The sequence below is a fragment of the Sus scrofa genome, chromosome 9 (assembly GCF_054392235.1).
Source record: "Sus scrofa isolate SSC_HxYL_T2T_F1_AM1 chromosome 9, Sscrofa_HxYL_maternal_Yorkshire_Landrace_v2.0, whole genome shotgun sequence".
NCBI classification, from domain to species: domain Eukaryota; kingdom Metazoa; phylum Chordata; class Mammalia; order Artiodactyla; family Suidae; genus Sus; species Sus scrofa.
The window spans coordinates 124,853,178-124,872,149 of NC_139391.1; the positions used below are offsets into that span (position 1 = coordinate 124,853,178).

At 35.1% G+C, this 18,972-nt stretch overlaps 1 protein-coding gene across 10 annotated transcripts in view; it reads left to right on the forward strand.

Annotated features, from left to right (window-relative positions):
- The window catches only part of RASAL2 (RAS protein activator like 2), a 388,065-nt gene that overhangs the window by 119,418 nt on the left and 249,675 nt on the right, over positions 1-18,972 (forward strand). For 4 of the 10 annotated variants that reach the window (XM_021063712.2, XM_021063717.2, XM_021063719.2 and 1 more), the window contains exon 1: positions 9,988-10,876. The exons of the other annotated variants lie outside the window; for them this stretch is intronic. In XM_021063712.2, the coding sequence (XP_020919371.2) occupies positions 10,279-10,876 (598 nt within the window). In that variant the 5' untranslated portion in view covers positions 9,988-10,278. Of the gene's footprint in view, positions 1-9,987; positions 10,877-18,972 lie in introns of those variants that run through there. 10 annotated transcript variants of the gene reach the window in all.

Sequence of the window (18,972 nt, forward strand, 5' to 3'; positions counted from 1 at the left end):
GGGCTCTCACGGCCAATGAAAAGGGGATTAGACCTAGTCAAGGAGGTCATGAAAGGCCTCCCTCAGAAAGTAACGCTTGAACTGAAACCCACACCTTGAGTGGATAGTCGATGAGGGTAGAAAGATCCTTTGCAGTAGAGGTTGCCGTGTGGTCAAGAGCTCTGTGGTGGGGAAGGAGAGTGGCTAGTATGAAGGACCAAAAGGATTCGAAGGGAGGCTAGAGGGGTGCAGTGAGTAGGGACCAGGCTATGTTGAGGAATTTTGGTTGTTTGTTGTTGTTTTCTTAAGAGTAGTGGGAAGCGGTTGAAAGGTTCGGTTGAAAGGTTTTAAACAGTATGCAGTAAATTTACATTCTGAAAAGATTCTTCTGACTACAGTAGGAATGGTTTGCAGAGGGCCACAGTATACGTAGGTAGATGAATTTAGGAGGCTGATATAGTCCAGGTGAGAAATGATAGTGGGTTGATTTAGAGGAAATGGTGAGAAGTAGATAGATTAAATGATACTTAGAAGGGACAACAGTGAGACTCATGGGTTTGATATTGAACAGTAAGAGAGGGAGATGACTAAGGTTTGGGGCTTGTACAGCTGAGTGGATATGGTACTTTTTATTAGGGCAAGAGACCCTGGAATAAGACCAGACTTTAAAGGAAAGATCATAAGTTAGGTTTTATACATTTTGAATTTGAGAGGCTGTAAAATGTCAAATTGAATATATGAGTATGTTGCTAAGTTGCTGTGGTAACTGTGAATGATGATGTGTGCGGCAGGAGTATGAAGACGGGGTGTCTAGGACCCAGTTAGAAGAACTTCTAACATCTAGAGACTAGATAGAGAAGAATGAAACTCAAAGGAGACAGAAAAGGTGTGATCAGAGAGGTAAGAAGAAAACCAGAAATTTTTATTTTTAAAATTATTTTATTTTATTTTATTTTATTTTGCTTTTGCTTTTGAGGACTGCACCTGCAGCATATGAAAGTTCCCAGGCTAGGGATCTCATTGGAGCTGCAGCTATCTGCCTACACCACAGCCACAGCAACTCGGGATCCAATCCACATTTGCAGCCTGCATTGCAGCTCATGGCAATGACGGATCCTTAGTGCACTGAGTGGGACGAGGGCTCAAACCTGCGTCCTCATGGATGCTAGTTGGGTTCATTACCACTGAGCCACAATGGGAACTCCCTTTATTTTTTCATTTAAAAAAATAACTTTGATTGTGGCATTAGGGATCATGTGTTTTTGTCTTTATTTTGAAATGTTTTCTTATTTTAAAAAATTATTATAGATTCCAACAGTTGTCTGTTAAAAATAATCTTTGTTTAGCCCTCTTAGACATATCTTTGTCTCTTAAATGAGAAGCAATTGTGTACATGTCAGGTGTGTCTTTGAGTTCTATTACTACTTAGAAGGGAGGTAATTTTTGCCACAGGAAGTGTTTCATCGGGAAGCAGATGTGCTCCAGTGATAGGAGATGGGAAGGGGATGTTTTGTTATTAATTACTTAGCTTCATATAAACAAGAACTTTGTATTTTTGAAAGATGTCTTCTTGTGGTTTATAGAAATTAATCCTGTTTTTAAAGCTTTTCATGAGTTGATCTAAGATGTATGTACTCTCTTATTCTAGTAACAGAACTCCAGAACTTTTTGTTAATTGTAGCATATGTCATGTCTTCTGTTACAGAAGAGCACGTGGGATTTATAGGATAGAATTTCAATGTAGATAGAATAGGTGCATCTTAAGATAGGAAGTGGTGGCAGACTAGTATTTGTAAACTGAGAAAGCTCAAGTTTTGCCTTTTCATCTGTAGTTGCCTCCATAGTTGACATAAACCTAAAAAGCCATTTTAATGAGAAATTGATACCCTGTTTTAACCTGTAAAAAAGAAAGATTTTTAGCATTTATACTAAATAACACTAGAATATCTGGATTTAATGTCACACTTGTGCTCTGTAAGCCTAAAGTTCTCAAATGTGTTCTGTGGGTTGTAATTTGGAAAATGCCAGTTTAAAGAGGTTATGGAATCCTAAAGCGAATTAGAATACTCTTGTGTTCTTTTTTATTTGTTTTGTTTTTTACTGTTAACTAAGTAGTGATGGACAAGTTCTTCTCTCTGGCCATGAGTATAGGAAAGAGTTGGGTAATTTAATCTGTGATGATTTGTTCAGTTCTCTATTCCCTAATTCTGATTCTCTGAGTTAATGTTAAAGCTTTCATTTTTGCTGTGGGTAGATTTAAAAATAAACTTTCTGCATTGAAAAGGAATAAAAATACATACCCATTGTAAAATTTCATATATTACAGAAATTAATAGTCTAAAAATTAAAATCTCCTGTAGCAACAAAAATAACAATGGATTTTATTGTTGCTAAAAAAGAAAAACATTTGGGAGTTCTTGTCGTTGCTCAGTGGTTAACGAATCTGACTAGGAACCATGAGGTTGCGGGTTCGATCCCTGGCCTTGCCCGTTGGGTTAAGGATCCAACATTGCTGGGAGCTGTGGTGTAGGTCACGGATGCGGCTTGGATCCCTTGTTGCTGTGGCTCTGGCATAGTCCAGCAGCTGCAGCTCTGATTCGACCCCTAGCCTGGGAACCTACGTATGCCGCCGGAGCGGCCCTAGAAAAGGCATAAAGACAAAAAAAAAAAAAAAAAAAACCCAGCATTTAAAGACATATCAGCAAATTTTCTCATGTACATACTGACATATTAATGATAATCTTCAACAAAAGTGGGATCATGATCTACTTTTTAGAGTGTATCTTGTTTTTCTACCTTCTCTCTTAGACCTCTTACATATAAATTTCTTTTTTAAAGTTTTTCTTATTATTATGAATATAGCATATACTTACAGTTAAAAGATAAAAACTAAAAAGATGAAAAGTGATGTCTCAGTTGTACTCCCCACAGGTAGTTGGTCTTAAAAAATGTGTGTCGTTATGGCACATATAAATGCATGTTTGTTTTTGCATAGTTATGAACTGTGATTTATTTGGTCTTTTTCCTATTGGTCATTCCCATCTCCCTCCCTTGCTTTTTTCCATTAAAAAAATGCTGCAATTCATAAAGTGCAGAAGATTATTGGAGTTTTAATTGTGCTTGAGTTATATGTTGTAGATGGTCTTTGCTGTCTGCAAGGAAGAGGTTTGCTGGGATTTCTACATTTTGATTCTCATCACATGATCACAGGCTAAGTCTCTATGTGATATATACACGCTCGCTTTCACAGAAAACTTGAGGCGCATATTCTCACTTTCTCCTCAAATCCCAATAACAATATTTCATTTTGGTGAACTTGACCGAGTCTCATGGGAACCTTGAGAATTCCTTTAGTCCTTTTATTTAAAAATCTATGTACAGCTTACTTTCATAATTTGGCCCATGAATGAGTAACGTGGGTATCAGCCAGGAGCTTGTTAGCAATGTAGAGTATCAGGCCCTCACCCATATGTAGTCAAGCAAAATCTCCATTTTAAATCAGTCTCCTGGTGATTCATACACGATACAAAGCACTCTCATTGGTCCACAAGCAGATCTGTTGCAGTATCTTTTTATGTTTGGTTCTCTGGGCCTAATCATTTGTTTCATCTGTTGGTTCTTTTTTTTTTTTTTTTTAAACAGTTTTTTTTTTTTTTTTAACTGTGGGTTTTTGGGCTTTATTTATTTATTTAGTCTTTTTGTCTTTTTTAGGGCTGCACCTGTGGCATATGGAGGTTCCCAGGCTAGGGGTCCAATTGGAGCTGTAGCCACTGGCCTGCACCACAGCAATAGCAACTCGGGATCCGAGCCACGTCTGTAACTTACACCACAGCCCACAGCAACTCCAATCCTTAACCCACTGATTAAGGTTTTTTGTTTTTTTGTTTTTTTTGTCTTTTTGCCTTTTCTAGGGTTGCTCCCACAGCATATGGAGGTTCCAGGCTAGGGGTCGAATCAGAGCTGCAGCCACTGGCCTACACCAGAGCCACAGCAACTCGGGATCCGAGCCACGTCTGCAACCTACACCACAGCTCACAGCAACGCCAATCCTTAACCCACTGATTAAGGCCAGTGAGATTGAACCCACAACCTCATGGTTCCCAGTCGGATATGTTAACCACTGAGCCATGATGGGAACTCCGATTCGTTGGTTCTTAATGTTCTGATATAGAGAGGAGGAAGAAAAAAAAAATGAAAAGTTTAAACGAAGGGGTGGAGTTTACTAAAGTTAAGAGCTATTTCCCCTCTGCTTTTATTGTGCCTTCTTGTTGATTTTTACCTGCATTTTTGCCGTACGAGTTATATGGAAAAGAAAAAATATAGTCAACTTTATTGTCATGCTTAGTTTTTTGTTTTGGTTTTTGATTTTTAAAATAATTTTTTTTATACATTTCAAGTGTTTTAAATTTTTTTTAAATTTAATTTTATACTATGCTTGTTTTGACAGTAGGGAACAATTTGAGCATTACATGAATTTTATATTTGCTTATGTGTTATTTGTTTGAGAAACGTTAGCTGAATACAGAAAACTACATCCAAGTAAGCCATGGTGCTGTCGGAAATACTGAGAAGCATACATCTTGACCAACTACCAGCTATCTCAGTTCTCCATACTTGGTGTGAGCCACATCCATCCCTCTAGGTGTCACAGCTGTCCTTCAGATTTCAGATAACCCTTGCTACACACTTCCCTAACATTGTATAGACTCCCCTTCCTAATATCGGGAACTGCTGGTTGGCCAGAAAAGACTGACAAGAGGGCAGGGACAGTGTCTGTTCTAATCTTTTTGTTCCTCTAGTTCTAATGCAGTGCCTGATACAGTCCTACATAGTAGGCACTCAGTAATAATTTGAAATATGGCCCTGTGTGAAGGTAAATACTTACTTGGGTGTTTAGCGACATTGTTTCTGTTGACATAGCAACCAGCGTGGTTCTTAAAGCTGTGCTTTAAATATGACAAGTTATTATTAAGAAATTTTTTTAAAAATAGGAATTCCGTTTGTGGCTCAGTGGGTTAAGAGCCCAACATAGTGTCTATGAGAAAGCAGGTTCAATCCCTGGCCTCGTTCAGTTGGGTTAAGAATCAAGTATTGCCGCAAGCTGTGGTATAGGTCGCAGATGTGGCTTGGATCTGGCATTGCTGTGGCTGTGGCATAGGCATGCAGCTGCAGCTTTGAATTGACCCCTAGACCAGGAATGGGTGTGGCCATAAAAAAGAAAAAAAATTAAAATAAATTATTCGATACTTGAGCTGACAGAAACTTTCTTATTATGATAGTCCAAGCAGTATATTAGGATTCATGATGAATGTGGTAGTTTAGTGGTACTAGTGTCATTGTTTCTAATTTTAAGAAATTATGAAATGTATTTTCTTTAAAATTATAAATGCATTATATATCTTTGAGAAAATTCAGAAAATGAAGAGTGTCAAGTTATTGACTTAAATTCAGATGAAAGATCGAACTTGGAGGAATAACCAACATAAACAATATTGGCTTTCATGATAGCAGATAATCCAACTTTAGCCAGATGTGAGAGAAATGAATCTTCTTTGTTTGATTATTCCTACTTCAGAGACTGTCACTTCCTCAATCTGTATTTCTTTTGCTTTCTGATTTTGCTAGAATCTTTTTCTGTGCTATTTAATGTTTTCTACTTCCATATTCCTTAAATAGGGAAGTTTATGATAAGAAGAATGGTAGTAGTTCCTCAAAAGAATAGAGTTGATAAGTTTAGAAACTGTGGTAATTATTTTTACCTTACCTATTTAGACTGTAAAAATATTTTCTCGTTTAATACTGAGTTTCTGAATTTTACAGTGTTGATTATGGGGTTCAAATTCTACTCCTGTGGTGCAAGTTTTCTCAAAATTATTGTGTTAAATTTAGTTTTTCACTGAGGTATTTTACTAGAGTGATCTTGATTAACTTTCCTCTCATGAAACCTGTGAAACTAGATTTTTTTTTTTTTTTTTTTTGTCTTTTGTCTTTTGTTGTTGTTGTTGTTGCTATTTCTTGGGCCGCTCCCGCGGCATATGGAGGTTCCCAGGCTAGAGGTTGAATCGGAGCTGTAGCCACCGGCCTACGCCAGAGCCACAGCAACGAGGGATCCGAGCCACGTCTGCAACCTACACCACAGCTCACGGCAACGCCGGATCATTAACCCACTGAGCAAGGCCAGGGACCAAACCCGCAACCTCATGGTTCCTAGTCGGATTCATTAACCACTGCGCCACGACGGGAACTCCTAGATGTTTTATTTTATATATTACTCAAAAGGTACTCTGAAATAGGGACTGTTATAGTATTAATAATAAAAATATCTGTGTTTGGAGTTTATGGTGCAGCAGATTAATGATCTAGTGTTGTCTCTGTGGTGGGCAGATTTGACCCCCAGCCAGGTGCAGTGGGTTAAGGATCCAGTGTTGCTACAGCTGTGGTGTAGGTCACAGCTGTGGCTTGGATTTGATCCCTGGTCCAGGAACTTCCAAATGCCACAGGTGTCGCCATAAAATAAAAAAATAAAATTTGTTTTCAAAGACTGCTAATATCAAGGATAAAATGTAATAAAACACTGTTATACAATCCCTATTTTTAAAACATGTTACCTGCCTACATGCTTAGTAAAGAGACTGGAAGGATATATCCGGAAATGTTAACTGTGGGCAGCCAAAAGAAAATGTCTGTTTTATAGACTCAAAGGAAATAGCTGTGAAATTTTAAAAACATTTGCTTGTGCAATGTCCTTATTTTGATGTAATTTCATACCTGTAGAAAATTTACAAGCGTGCAGGAAACTCCCATATACTCTTTACCTAGATTCAGTAATTGTGTACAGTTTGCCCCCTTTTTTTAAATCATATTTTGTATGCCTTTACATGCATAGTTTTTTTCCTGGAGTTGTTTGAGAGTAAGTTGGAAACATCATGCCTCTATATCCCTAAATACTTCAATGTGAATTTCCTAAGAATAAGAACATTCTCTTTCATAATCAAAATCAGGAAACTTAATGTTGATATGATTCTATTATCTAATCCATAATCTATATTCAAATTTTGTTAATTGTTCTAATAATGTTTTTCATAGCTCCCCCTTAGGATCAAATTCAAAATTATGCATTACTTTTAATGCCGACATTAATTCACAAACTATTCCTTCGTGGTTCATCATATCAGGAGGTACATAATGTTGGTTTGTTCCAGTACTGGTATGTCTGTCTGTTTGCATTCATTCATTCATTCTCTTCAGTGTATTTACTCCTTCCCTTAAGTGTAATACCCAGAAAGTGGTTTCTGAATTGCTAACCCATAACACTGGATAAGCAAACCTACTAACTAGAGTTCGGTATTGCTTACAGTTTTTGTTATGTAAAATTTAATTATGAAAAAGTGCATAAATCTTAAGGGAATAATTAGATGAGTTTTGATAAATACATATACTCACACTCACATTTATATCAAGACATCACCCCAGAAAGCTTCCCGATGCCCTTTTCTTATTGATAGTGCCTTCCAGCACTGACAACAGCCTTCTAGATTTTCCCCCATTATAGATTAGCCCATTTTTGAACTCTAGAAATGGATCATACAGAATGTGCTCTTTTGTGTCTAATTCTGTTTGTTGGCATAATATTTGTGGTATTGATTCACATTGCTTTGTGTCTTAGTAGTTTATTTTTATGGCTGAGTGGTATACCATTGTATGAAAGTATCACTATCCATTCTACTGTGATGGACATTTGGGTTGTTTTCAGTTTATGGGTATTATAAAATAAAGCTGCTGTGAACATTGAAGTACAAGTTTGTATTTCATTTCACTTGGTAAATCCCTGAGAGTGGAACTGATGTGCATTGAGTAGATGTTATGTTTATCTTCTAAAAAATGTCATTTGTTCCATAGAAATTATATCATTTCATGCTTTCATTACTAATTGTGAGATTTTGGGTGGTTCCACATCCTCACCCAACATCTGGCACTAGTAGCCCTTTAAATGTTAGCTATTTTAGTGAATGTGAGTGATACCTCATTATGGCTTTAATTTGCATTTCTCTAAATACTAATACTTTTTCTGTATGCTTATTGACCATTCATATAACTTTCTTTGTGAAAGGTTTGTTCAACTATTTTTAAAAATTGGATTTTCATTTTTACTAATAAGTTTTAGGAGTTCCTTTTATTTTTTGGCACAGATTGTGCGATATTTGTATTGTGAATATTTTCTCTCATTTTGTAGCTTGCTTACTGATTTCTTAGTATGTCTTTTATTGAACAGAGGTTTTGATTTTATGAATTTGTAGCTATCAGTTTTCTTATTATGATTATTACTTTTTTGTATTCTAAGTATTTGCCTACCCTGAGTTCACAAAAATACTGTTATAATTTCTTTTATAAGCTTATAAGCTTTTATGTTTTACATTATGTCTATTTTCCATTACAGATTAGTTTTTGTGGATTGTGTAATGTGCCATAAATAGAGATTAGAACTTAATGTCATTGTTTTTCTCTGGTACAAATTCATGTTTCTAAATGTTTTTTAAAACAAGGGGAAATTTTATGATTGTAACATACTCTAATGTGGTATATTATGCTTTTGGGAAACTTGAATATTTCAGCATTTCTTTCCTTTTTTTTTTTTTTGTCTTTTTAGGTCCGCACCCATGGCATATGGGGGTTCCCAGGCTAGGTGTTGAATCAGAGCTATCGCCACTGGCCTATACCACAGGCACAGCAATGCCAGGTCCAAGCTACGTCTGCGACCTACACCACAGCTCACGGCAACGCCGGATCCTTCACCCACTGAATGGGGCCAGGAAATGGAACCTGCATCCTCATAGATGTTAGATTCGTTTCCACTGAGCCACGATGGGAACTCCTTGACATTTATTTAATGTAGGAATGTATAAACTTAGAGATGATTATTGATTAAGGTTATTTTATGATAATGGCAATAACTAGAACATTTTAATATATTTTCAAAGAATAGATGTATTACTAACTTTACTATTTGACAGTAATAAGAGATACTTAGAGTGAGAAATGTTTTTCATTGTGCATGTTCTACAAATAAATGGATGGGTTTTTAGTTTTCCGCATGAAATCATCATTTTTTATACAGCTTGCAAAGTGATTTGATTGCCATGTTATATCTCTTTTATTGGTGGTCTGAAGTCTGTCAGGCTTTCCATTTGAAACCCCTATTTTCAGGAGTTTATGAGCAGAGAGTTGAAAAAAAATTTTAACCAGCCAAAAATTTGGCATTCATCATCTTGGTTCAATACAAGGTACTTGCTTTTACAAAATTTTAAGTAGTCAGCTCTTTTTTAAAGTTGTAAATAGCACAAAGAGGAATGAAGGAATTTCTTTGGTTAAATAGATAGGGAATATTTTTTCCAGACAACATATCCCAATAAGATTTACAAAGCAAACTCTTCCCTTCTAGAAACATTTAAGTATGTACTTTCCTGTGTTCCAGTTCCCACAAGATTTTGCCTCAAGACTTTCCTTTTCCTTTGCTATAGTTCATAACAAATACTCTCTATCCCTTTTCTCTTTTTATCCATTTACTCTTTTTAAATTCTCCCTAGTATGTTTACATTAAAAATGGTTTTCTATTTTGGCATTCTTTTGTCCTTTTTTTCCTCCTTTTTGCATTGCCTACTTGTACAAAACAGTATGTATATGCCCTTACCTATTGGTTGAAAAACAGTATTAACTTTGAGAGAAGTTATAGTGGAAATAACAATGATTTTTCTTGAAATACACACTTTAAAAACTATTCTGAAGAGCTGTCACTTGAAGAGCGGGCTTCTAGGCAAGCTTTTTCTCCTTTTTCCCGAAAATGTGGATGTCAGCTTGAGTACTTTCACAATCTGTTTTTAACCCACTATCATTCACATGGTGTTAACTGCTATTGGTCCAAAAAGGTGTTTGTGGGTTTTTTGTCACTTTTATTTCACTTCTCTCTTTTTTTTAAAAAAAAAAAAAAAAAAAACCATTTCCTGAAAACTCAGTATAGAAATGTAACCTACTGCAGGAAGCGAGATTATCTTCTTTTCTGTACTCTGAAGATAATTTGATTCAGACAGAAGGTTTTTGGGTGCTTGCTGAAATTTTGGAGATCTGGGAAAATGGGGTAATAACATGACACCAGCTTTTAAGCAGCAACATCTGCTGTGGTTCAAAGCCACACAAAGAAAGCTGCTTAAGCAGTTGAATGTTTTGGACTGCACGGACAAGTGTGGTTCAACAGCAACGACTGCAGAGCAGAGGAAATTTAAAGTCTCGAGAAGTTGTTAAAAAATGGAGTCCCGGAAGATGAGTATTTTCAAGAGACAAACATCACCTTGTCCTCCAAGCTATGGAAGATCTTTGTCAGAACCTGCTTATGCACATTCAGAGCCTGGAACAAGCTTAAAGAGTTATCCATGGTGTGGTCCAGTGAAAAGCAAGAGGAAGAAAAATGAACAGGCTGTTTCCAATCTAGGAAAGCCACTGGGTGCTTATCGGTGGCAGACACATCCCAGCTTTAGGTGGAAAGGGGGCAAAAGGGAACAATTGCAAAATAATAAAGGAGGCCTGGATGAACCACAACAAGAGGTCCTGCCACAGATGGTTGGGAATAACGTTTCTTCCTCTGCTAACGAGGTCCATGGAACATCAGTGGCGACGGAGAACCTGGTCAACACCCGGTCACTTCGGGTTCCATTCAGCAGATCTATGTCAGAACCAGAACCCCGCGGCAGTGTCAGATTTGGTAGACGGTGGCCGACTTCGGTGGGGTCAGTGGAGTCTGAGCAGCAGGGGTATTTCATCCGTGGTATTTTCTCTACTCTTTCCAATGGCTTCTCCAGGATGCTGAGTCTAAAAGGAGAATCACCCAGTGAATCAGTAAGAGAAGGTATATTGTGATGAATAAGGGGAAAGAGGGAATTTATTACTGGTAGAATTTTTGTGTTTTATAATACATCAAACCATTCTATTTTTCATTATGAAACAAATTTACTTAATTAGTATAATTTTTAAAAAGGAATTTCAGAAAATCACTAACAGTAATTAATAGTGAAAAATAGATTTAGAAGGAATTTTTATTGTTATACTCTTCAACTCTGTGGGTCCTGTCTAAATGTGTTTTTGTTTTATTCTTACCCTTTTTAATTCCCTTTTAGAGGGAGACATAATCAAATCATCTCCCCCTTACAAAGTTGAGGATTAAAATATTTTTTTCTACTCTTACCTCTTCATAAAGACTGACAAAAGTTATTAGAGAGAAATGTTTAGAGCTGAATTGTATTGGCAGCTTTTAATAAGTTGGAATTTTGAATTGCTTATGTCATAAAAACACAGTTTGGAATATGGAAGTAGAAGATGCAAATCTTGATTATTTAGATGACAAAATAGAACTTTGTGTTTGATTCATTTCAGACAAAAGAATGTCAACATTTAAAAAATTCTTTTAGGACTTGGTATATTTTAAAATGTTTTACATTGATGATAAGATTTTAAGTCACAAAAAGAACTCTTAAATTTTTATCTGAGTGCCTTGGAAATGATTGACTTTATCTGATGAGCTATTCCAGTTATGAGTTAGGACCTACATTTGTTTGGTTTTGTTTTTGTAAACCTTAATAACACTGTTTACTTATTAACACTGCTCACAGCTCCATTGAATTGTGGTCATTTTTGGATAAGCTCTTACCTTTAGAAAACTTTTTATTATAAGACCGACCATATCAGCACAAGTTTAAATTCTTTCTAAAAATTGTGGGAATTGTTGAATGATTTTCTTGTTGGGGTACAGTTTAATTCCTTTAAAAATAATATCAATGAAAAGCTGTGTAATTTTCCCAATATATTTGTGACAGAAATTCAATATTTCTCTTAAACCTCATCCTCCCTTAGATTTTCCTTTGCTCAGTGAGTTTTAATTATACTATTAAGTAAATATATTTTCTTCTTACCCTTGGCTTATAGATAATTACCAAGAGTAAATTCTTTCTTGATGCGCCTCTATTAATATTCTATTAACATATTTGAAAGGCTAGGTAGTTGTATTTTCTTGCATACTGGTATGTCTGTTTCTTTGCCAGATGATCACAGGATGATCAGAGTAAAGGAGCATCAAAGGAAATTGAGAGTTTAAAAGAAATTCTTAGAATCAGTGCCTCTTCAGTAATTAACATGTATACATTTGATAAAAGAAGGCTGTAGTTTTTGTTTGTTTGTTTTTGGGGGGGAGGGGGAGTGGGCATATTCATGACATATGGAAGTTCCAAAGCTAGGGGTCGAATCATAGCTGCAGCTGCTGGCCTACACCACAGCCACAGCAACATGGAATCCTAGCCATGTCTGCAACCAACACCACAGCTCACGGGCAATACCAGATCCTTAACCCACTGAGTGGGGCCAGGGATTGAACCTGCGTCCTCATGGATACTAGTTGAGTTTGTTACCGCTGAGCCACAACTGAAACTCCAGGTTTTGTTTTGTTTTTTGTTTTTTTTTTGTATTTATAAACTTTTTTGGACTTTTGTAGTTGACACTCAGTTTTTAGCAAGTATGCTAACCTTTTGGCAGTTCACTTATGTGTGAGGTGCTTTAGAATGTATCCCTGCTTTTTACACATTTGTGATCTGCTTAAGATGATAAAAATGTTCTGTGTTTATTCCTTCATCATATCTTATGCATTCTAATCACATAGTAATTATGCAAATGGAAGAATGTACAGACTTTAAGGTGTGATTATAAGGGATTTCATGTGTAAGAAGTAAAGAACAGTACATAGTGTCCCTACTAGTCAGACCAGCAGTTTTTATTAGTTACTGTGGTATCTCCTAAGTGCTTCAGTAGTAGTCAGCCTCTTAAAGCAGAAGTGTACTGTTTCATGCGAAGATTAGAGCTCGTTCTTGTCAAAAATTTTCCTTTTCTCTTTGGGCTATAGCTTCTATCCAGCCTAGAGTCTGCATGAGTGGTTTTCCAGCCTTCTGCAGATGTGGACTTTTCTTCATTTCTCATTCGCTGCAGGGGAAAACTACAATTCCATAGATGGAATTCTACTTCCATCTCTGGCAGTGCTCATTTTTGAAATTTAATTTCTGAATTTCTCTTTACCCTTTTGTTGGATAGTGATTTCTTTTTTATAAAGTGATAAATGAAATTAGAAAATGCTATGTAAATTATAGTTTACGTAGCATTTATTCCCAAATGCTACGTGAGTAGAATATGTTCTTATCAGAGTTGCTATTATAGTATTGAAGCAAGATGTAGAATTATTATAATATAGATGTCTTTAAGGAAGTCAATATATTTAAAAATTTGAAACTCACTAGTGTTTGTTATATTTCTTGTGCAAGATGAAGTGCAAGATGTGAGAGGCATTAAATAATGTGGTATATATTTAACACATTTAAAATAGTGTCTGGCACGTAGCAGTTGTTCGGTATTTATTTGGTATTGTTTCTATTAAGAAAGTGAATTTACATGGATATAGTTTTTTAAAAAAACAGGAAACAGAAAGAGGGTACCCAATTGTTGAATTTGTTAACATTACCAAATGTAAATAAATTGTAATATTCTGGTCTTAAATTCTGTGAATCCAAACTTATTCTGAGCATGCTCATGTTCTGAGCATATACAGGTAATAAATAATTCTTGTATCATAGCTGAATGCAGCTAATCTCATGCTTAAAGCAATGAAATATACCATACTCAGGATCTCTAACCAATAGAAGAGGTAAAAGCTAAAGGCTTCACTATTATGCTACCTTAAACCCTCCAGTTAAACAATGTACACTCCTTCACCTGCTACAATATGTAGGTCAAATAATACAAATTAAAAAAAACAAAACTTATGCTTCTTATAACTAAAAGTAATTCCAGCTGCTTTGGGCCCATGTCTAAGAATGGAGTCAATATATTTGCAATAGTAGAAATAACTTGAAACTGCCAATAAAAGAGGATTAATTAAACATTTGCTTCATATCAAATCAACAGAATACCATATCGTCTACATAATTGTCACTAGTTATGTGAAACAGTAGAAACTATAAAATATAGATATGCACGGGATGTAAACTATATATATTCACTGTCTGTAACACTTAAAAGGAAAAATTACTGGGAAGAAATTTTATTCATAAATTATTTTTCTTCCTCTGTCAGTAGGTAAAGATGGGAATGAAAGGTTAAAAAGTGGGAAAAGAATTTTAATATAGCATATGTAGTTCTCCTTTATGGTTAGGGTTAATATGTTTTGTTTATCTGTAATGTCATAGCAATAACAACATCCTCTTTCCCTGTGTTAGTTACTTTCCCAACTTGGGAATTAGAAAGCTTTATTTTTTTCTTCTAGATAATTTTCTTTAAATAGTTTCATTCAAGTTTAATCAACTTATTAATAAAAATCTTACTGAAAAAGACCTTATATAATAACTCAGTAGACACTACTCTGGTGCTGGCAACATAGTGCATTATTTTATTAAGTAACTAGAGGCTTCCTCACTTAGTCTAGGGAATCAGTAGCTAAATTAGAAAAAAATAGAGTACTCAGTTCATAAAATGTACATATAATTAATAGTGGTACACTCTAGGTTTTGTTTTGTTTTTTTTTTTTTGGCTGAGTCCCCAGCATGGGGAAGTTCCTGGCTCAGGGATCAAACCTGCGCCATAGCAGTGATCCCAAGCTGCTGCATTTACAACACCAGATCCTTAACCTGCAGTGCCGTAGGAGAACTCCAGGGCTGGTTATTATAAAAACATATACTTCTTCAGATCTTCTCCATAATTGGGGCTTCTATTTGCTTTATTTCACAAGTTACCAAAAAAGCATCTCTGCAAATCAGAGAAATTTATTCCCTTTCTGCCTTTTCTCTTGAGTCACTGCATTTCACTATGTGTAACCCCACATGGCTAGCATTTTATCACTCATCTGTTGCATCTAAGCTCTCCTACAGTTGTTCCCATGTTTTGTCACTTATAATGTTTATTTGTCTCTAGTTAAGCATATTGAAATTAATGAATAACATTTTTAAACATATATATAGTGATCTTTAATAATTTAGGCTATTTATGTATAATTCTACTGTATTTAAAATTCTCCAAAATAACAATACAACTCTTTCATTTTTAAATAAACATATTCTGGGTGTATTAGTCTGCTAAGGCTTCCATAACAAAACACCACAGTCTAGGTATTTTAATACCTAGCTTAAATAACAAATTTATTTTCTTAGCATTTTGGAGGCTGGAAGTCTTAAGATCAAGATGTGGTCAGATTGCTTTCTCCTGAGACTTTCTCAGCTTGTAGATGGGGCTGTCTTCTTGTTGTATTCTCACTTTCCTCAGTGCACAGGCGACTCTTGGGTTTCTCTTTTCTTATGAGGACACCAGCTGTACTGGATTAGGGCCCCACCCTTATGACCTCATTTAACCTTTAAGGCCCACAGTCAAAATGAGGTCGAGGGCTTCAACATATGAACGTTAGGGGGACACACTTTGGTCCATAACAGAGGACTCATTAATTATGAGGTCATTAATATGATGTATTGGCATAAATTTTAAAATGATATGACAATCACATTTTCTCAAACTTAAAATAATTTGTGAAGTTAAATGGCTTTAGAAAAAATAGGCTAGATCAATTTGAATTTATGTTTTATTTTTCACATGGCATATGTTTACTTTTAAAAGGGTTATAAACAGTGTAAATTGTCTTCCTTTTTTTTTTCACTTAAGACTATTTGATATGCATTTCCATTTATTGACCAGTAATAAAAATGGCAAGGATGTTGGACACTCTGGTAATATATTATATTGAAATGTGGAAGTAGGCTTTATTGGACATTTAGTTTGTAGTTTCTTTCCATTTCACTTTCTGCTTATGGGAACCTTCCCCTCCCCCTGTCCTCATTAGTTTGGCTTATTTCTTTGGGGTATACCAGGAATGATTATACCTTGGAATGGGACTGCTTCATAGCTCATTACATATTGTGAGGTTTTCCGCTAGAAAGATATAGCATGTTAATAATGCCAGAAATAATTTATGAGTAAAATTTTCCCCCATGACCTTACCAAATGTGGACTTAAGTATTGTTTTGTTACAGTTTTGTGTTTTACTTATAGCTCAGAGTAAGGGAAAGGAAAAGATCTTTGGGATTGGACAGATGGGCTCAGGTTTTTACCTATGCTGTTGTCTAGTTACATGGCTGAGAAAGTTTCATATAGTTTTTCAGAGTCCCCATTTTCTCATCAGTAAAGTATGAGATAATGATAGCTATCTTGTAAGGTTATTACAATTTTCTCTTTTTTTGTGGTATCTTTGTTTTTTGTATCAGGGTGATGGTGGCCTCATAGAGTGAGTTAGGGAGTGTTCCTTCCTCTGCAGTTTTTTGAAATAGTTTCAGAAGAATGGATGTTAGCTCTTCTCTAAATATTATAGAATTGGCCTGTAAACCCATCTGGTCCTGGACTTTTGTTTGTTAGAAGTTTTTCTAATCACAGTTTCACTTTCAGTACTTGTGTCTAATCTGTCTGTATTTTTATATTTCTTTCTGGTTCAGTCTTGAAAGCTTGTACCTTTCTAAGAATTTGTTTATTCTAGGTTGTTCATTTTATTGGCATATATTTGTTTGTTCTAGTCTCATGATCCTTTCTATTTCTCTGATGTCCATTGTTACTTCTCCTTTTTAATTTCTTATTTTATTGATTTCAGCCCTTATCCCCCCCGCTTTTTCCTTTGACGAATCTGGCTAAAGGTTTACACATTTTGTTAATCTTTTCAAAGAACCAGCTTTTAGTTTTATTAATATCTTTTTGTTTTCTTCATCTCAGTTTCATTTATTTCTGCTCTGATCTTTATGATTTCTTTCCTTCTCCTAACTTTGGTTTTGTTTGTTCTTTCTCTAGTTACTCTAGATATAAGACTAGATTGTTTATTTGAAATCCTTCTTGTTTCCCGAGGTAAGCTTGTATTGCTATAAACTTCCCTCTTAGAACTGCATTCACTGTATGCATAGGTTTTGGATCATTGTGTTTTTGTTTTCATTTGTCTGTAGTTATTTTTTGATTTCCTCTGACTTCAGTGATCCATTGGTTGTTTCTTAGCATGTTATTGTTTCATCTCCATGTGTCTGTGTTTTTTGCAGTTTTTTTTTTCTTGTGGTTGATTTATATAGTCTTATAGTATTATGGTCAGGAAAGATGCTTGATATGATTTCAGTTTTCTTAAATTTACTGACATGTGATTTGTGGCCCTGATGTGATCTATCCTGGAGAATGTTCCATGTGCCCTTGAGAAGAATGTATATTCTGCTTCTTTGGGATGAAATGCTTTATAAATATCAGTTAAGTCCATCTGGTCTAATGTGTCATTTACAGCCTACGTTTCCTTAAGGATTTTGTTTCTTTTGACTATCAAGTGGAATCTGAGTATATGTAGTATTTCATTTATTTATTTTCAATTATTCTATATTGTTGGTTTTACCGTCATTTACAATTATTCCAAGTATTATTTAAGTTTGAGCAATTTAAAAGAGTTATTCAAACCTTAAAGCATGTTTATGGTCCTCCTTCATTTCTTAATTATTTAGAAAATTTATCTTAAGTTAGTACAAATATATTCTTATGTTTCATTATTTAAAATTTTTGTTTTAGAAATGCTTAATTATATTCTGTCTGAGTTTGATTTAGTTCTATGATATGAGGTATATAACTAAGCAAATTATTTGCAACATTAATAACAGTTGTAACATTATTTCTTTCTGCATGATTTTAGTATGTGTTTAAAGCATTATTTTTTATTTAAAATTTTAAATTGATATATAGTTAATTTATAAAATGTTTCTAGTGTACAGCAAAGTGATTCAATTATATATATTATATGTGAGTAAATATAATATATTCTTTTTCATACTTTTTTTTTTTTTTTGGTCTTTTAAGGGCCATACCTGCGGCATATGGATGTTCCCAGGTTAGGGGTCAAATTAGAGCTGTAGCCTCTGGCCTACGCCACAGCCACAGCAATGCTAGATCTGAGCCATGTCTGTGACCTATGTCACAGCCACAGCAATGCTAGATCCAAGCCATGTCTGTGACCTACACCACATCTCGTGGCAATGCTGGATCCTTAATCCACTGAGCAAGACCTGGAATCAAACTTGCATCCTCATGGATACTAATGAGACTCATTTCTGCTGAGCCAACACTGCTTGCTGAAGAGACTGTCTTTTCTCTATTGTATATTCTTTCCTCCTTTGTCAAAGATTGACTATAGGCATGTGGGTTTATTTCTGAGTTCTTTTTTTCTGTTTCATTGATCCATGTATCTGTTTTTGTGTCAATACCATGCTTTTTTGATTACCGAGCTTTGTAGTATTGTCTGACATCTGGGAGGGTTATGTCTCCAAGCTTTATTATTTTTCCTCAGGAATTGCCTTGGTAATTCAGGGTCTTTTATGATTCCATATAAATTTTGGAATTACTTCTTCTAGTTCAGTGAAAAATATCATGAGTAATTTGATGGAAATCACATTGGATCTGTAGATAACTTTGGGTAGTATGGCCATTTTAATAATATTAATTCTTCCACTCCAAGAGTATGGACTTCCATTTCTTTGAATCATCTTAAGTTTCCTTCATCAGTGTTTTGCCATATAAGTCTTTCACCTCCTTGGTCAGGTTTATTTTAACTATTTTTATGACATTTTAAAGGGGATTGTTATTTCACATTCCTTTTTTGATATTTCATTGTTAGTATAAAGAAATGCAACCAATTTCTGTATATTAATCTTGTATCCTGCTTCCTTGTTGTATTTGTTTATTAGTTCTTGTAGTTTTTGTGTGGCATCTTTAGGGTTTTCTATATATAATATCATATAATCTGCATATAATGACAGTTTTACCTATTCCCATTGAATTTTATACCTTCTGTTTCTTTTCCTTGTCTGATTGCTGTGACCATGACTTCTAATAACTTTGTTGAATAGAAGTGGTGAGAGTGGG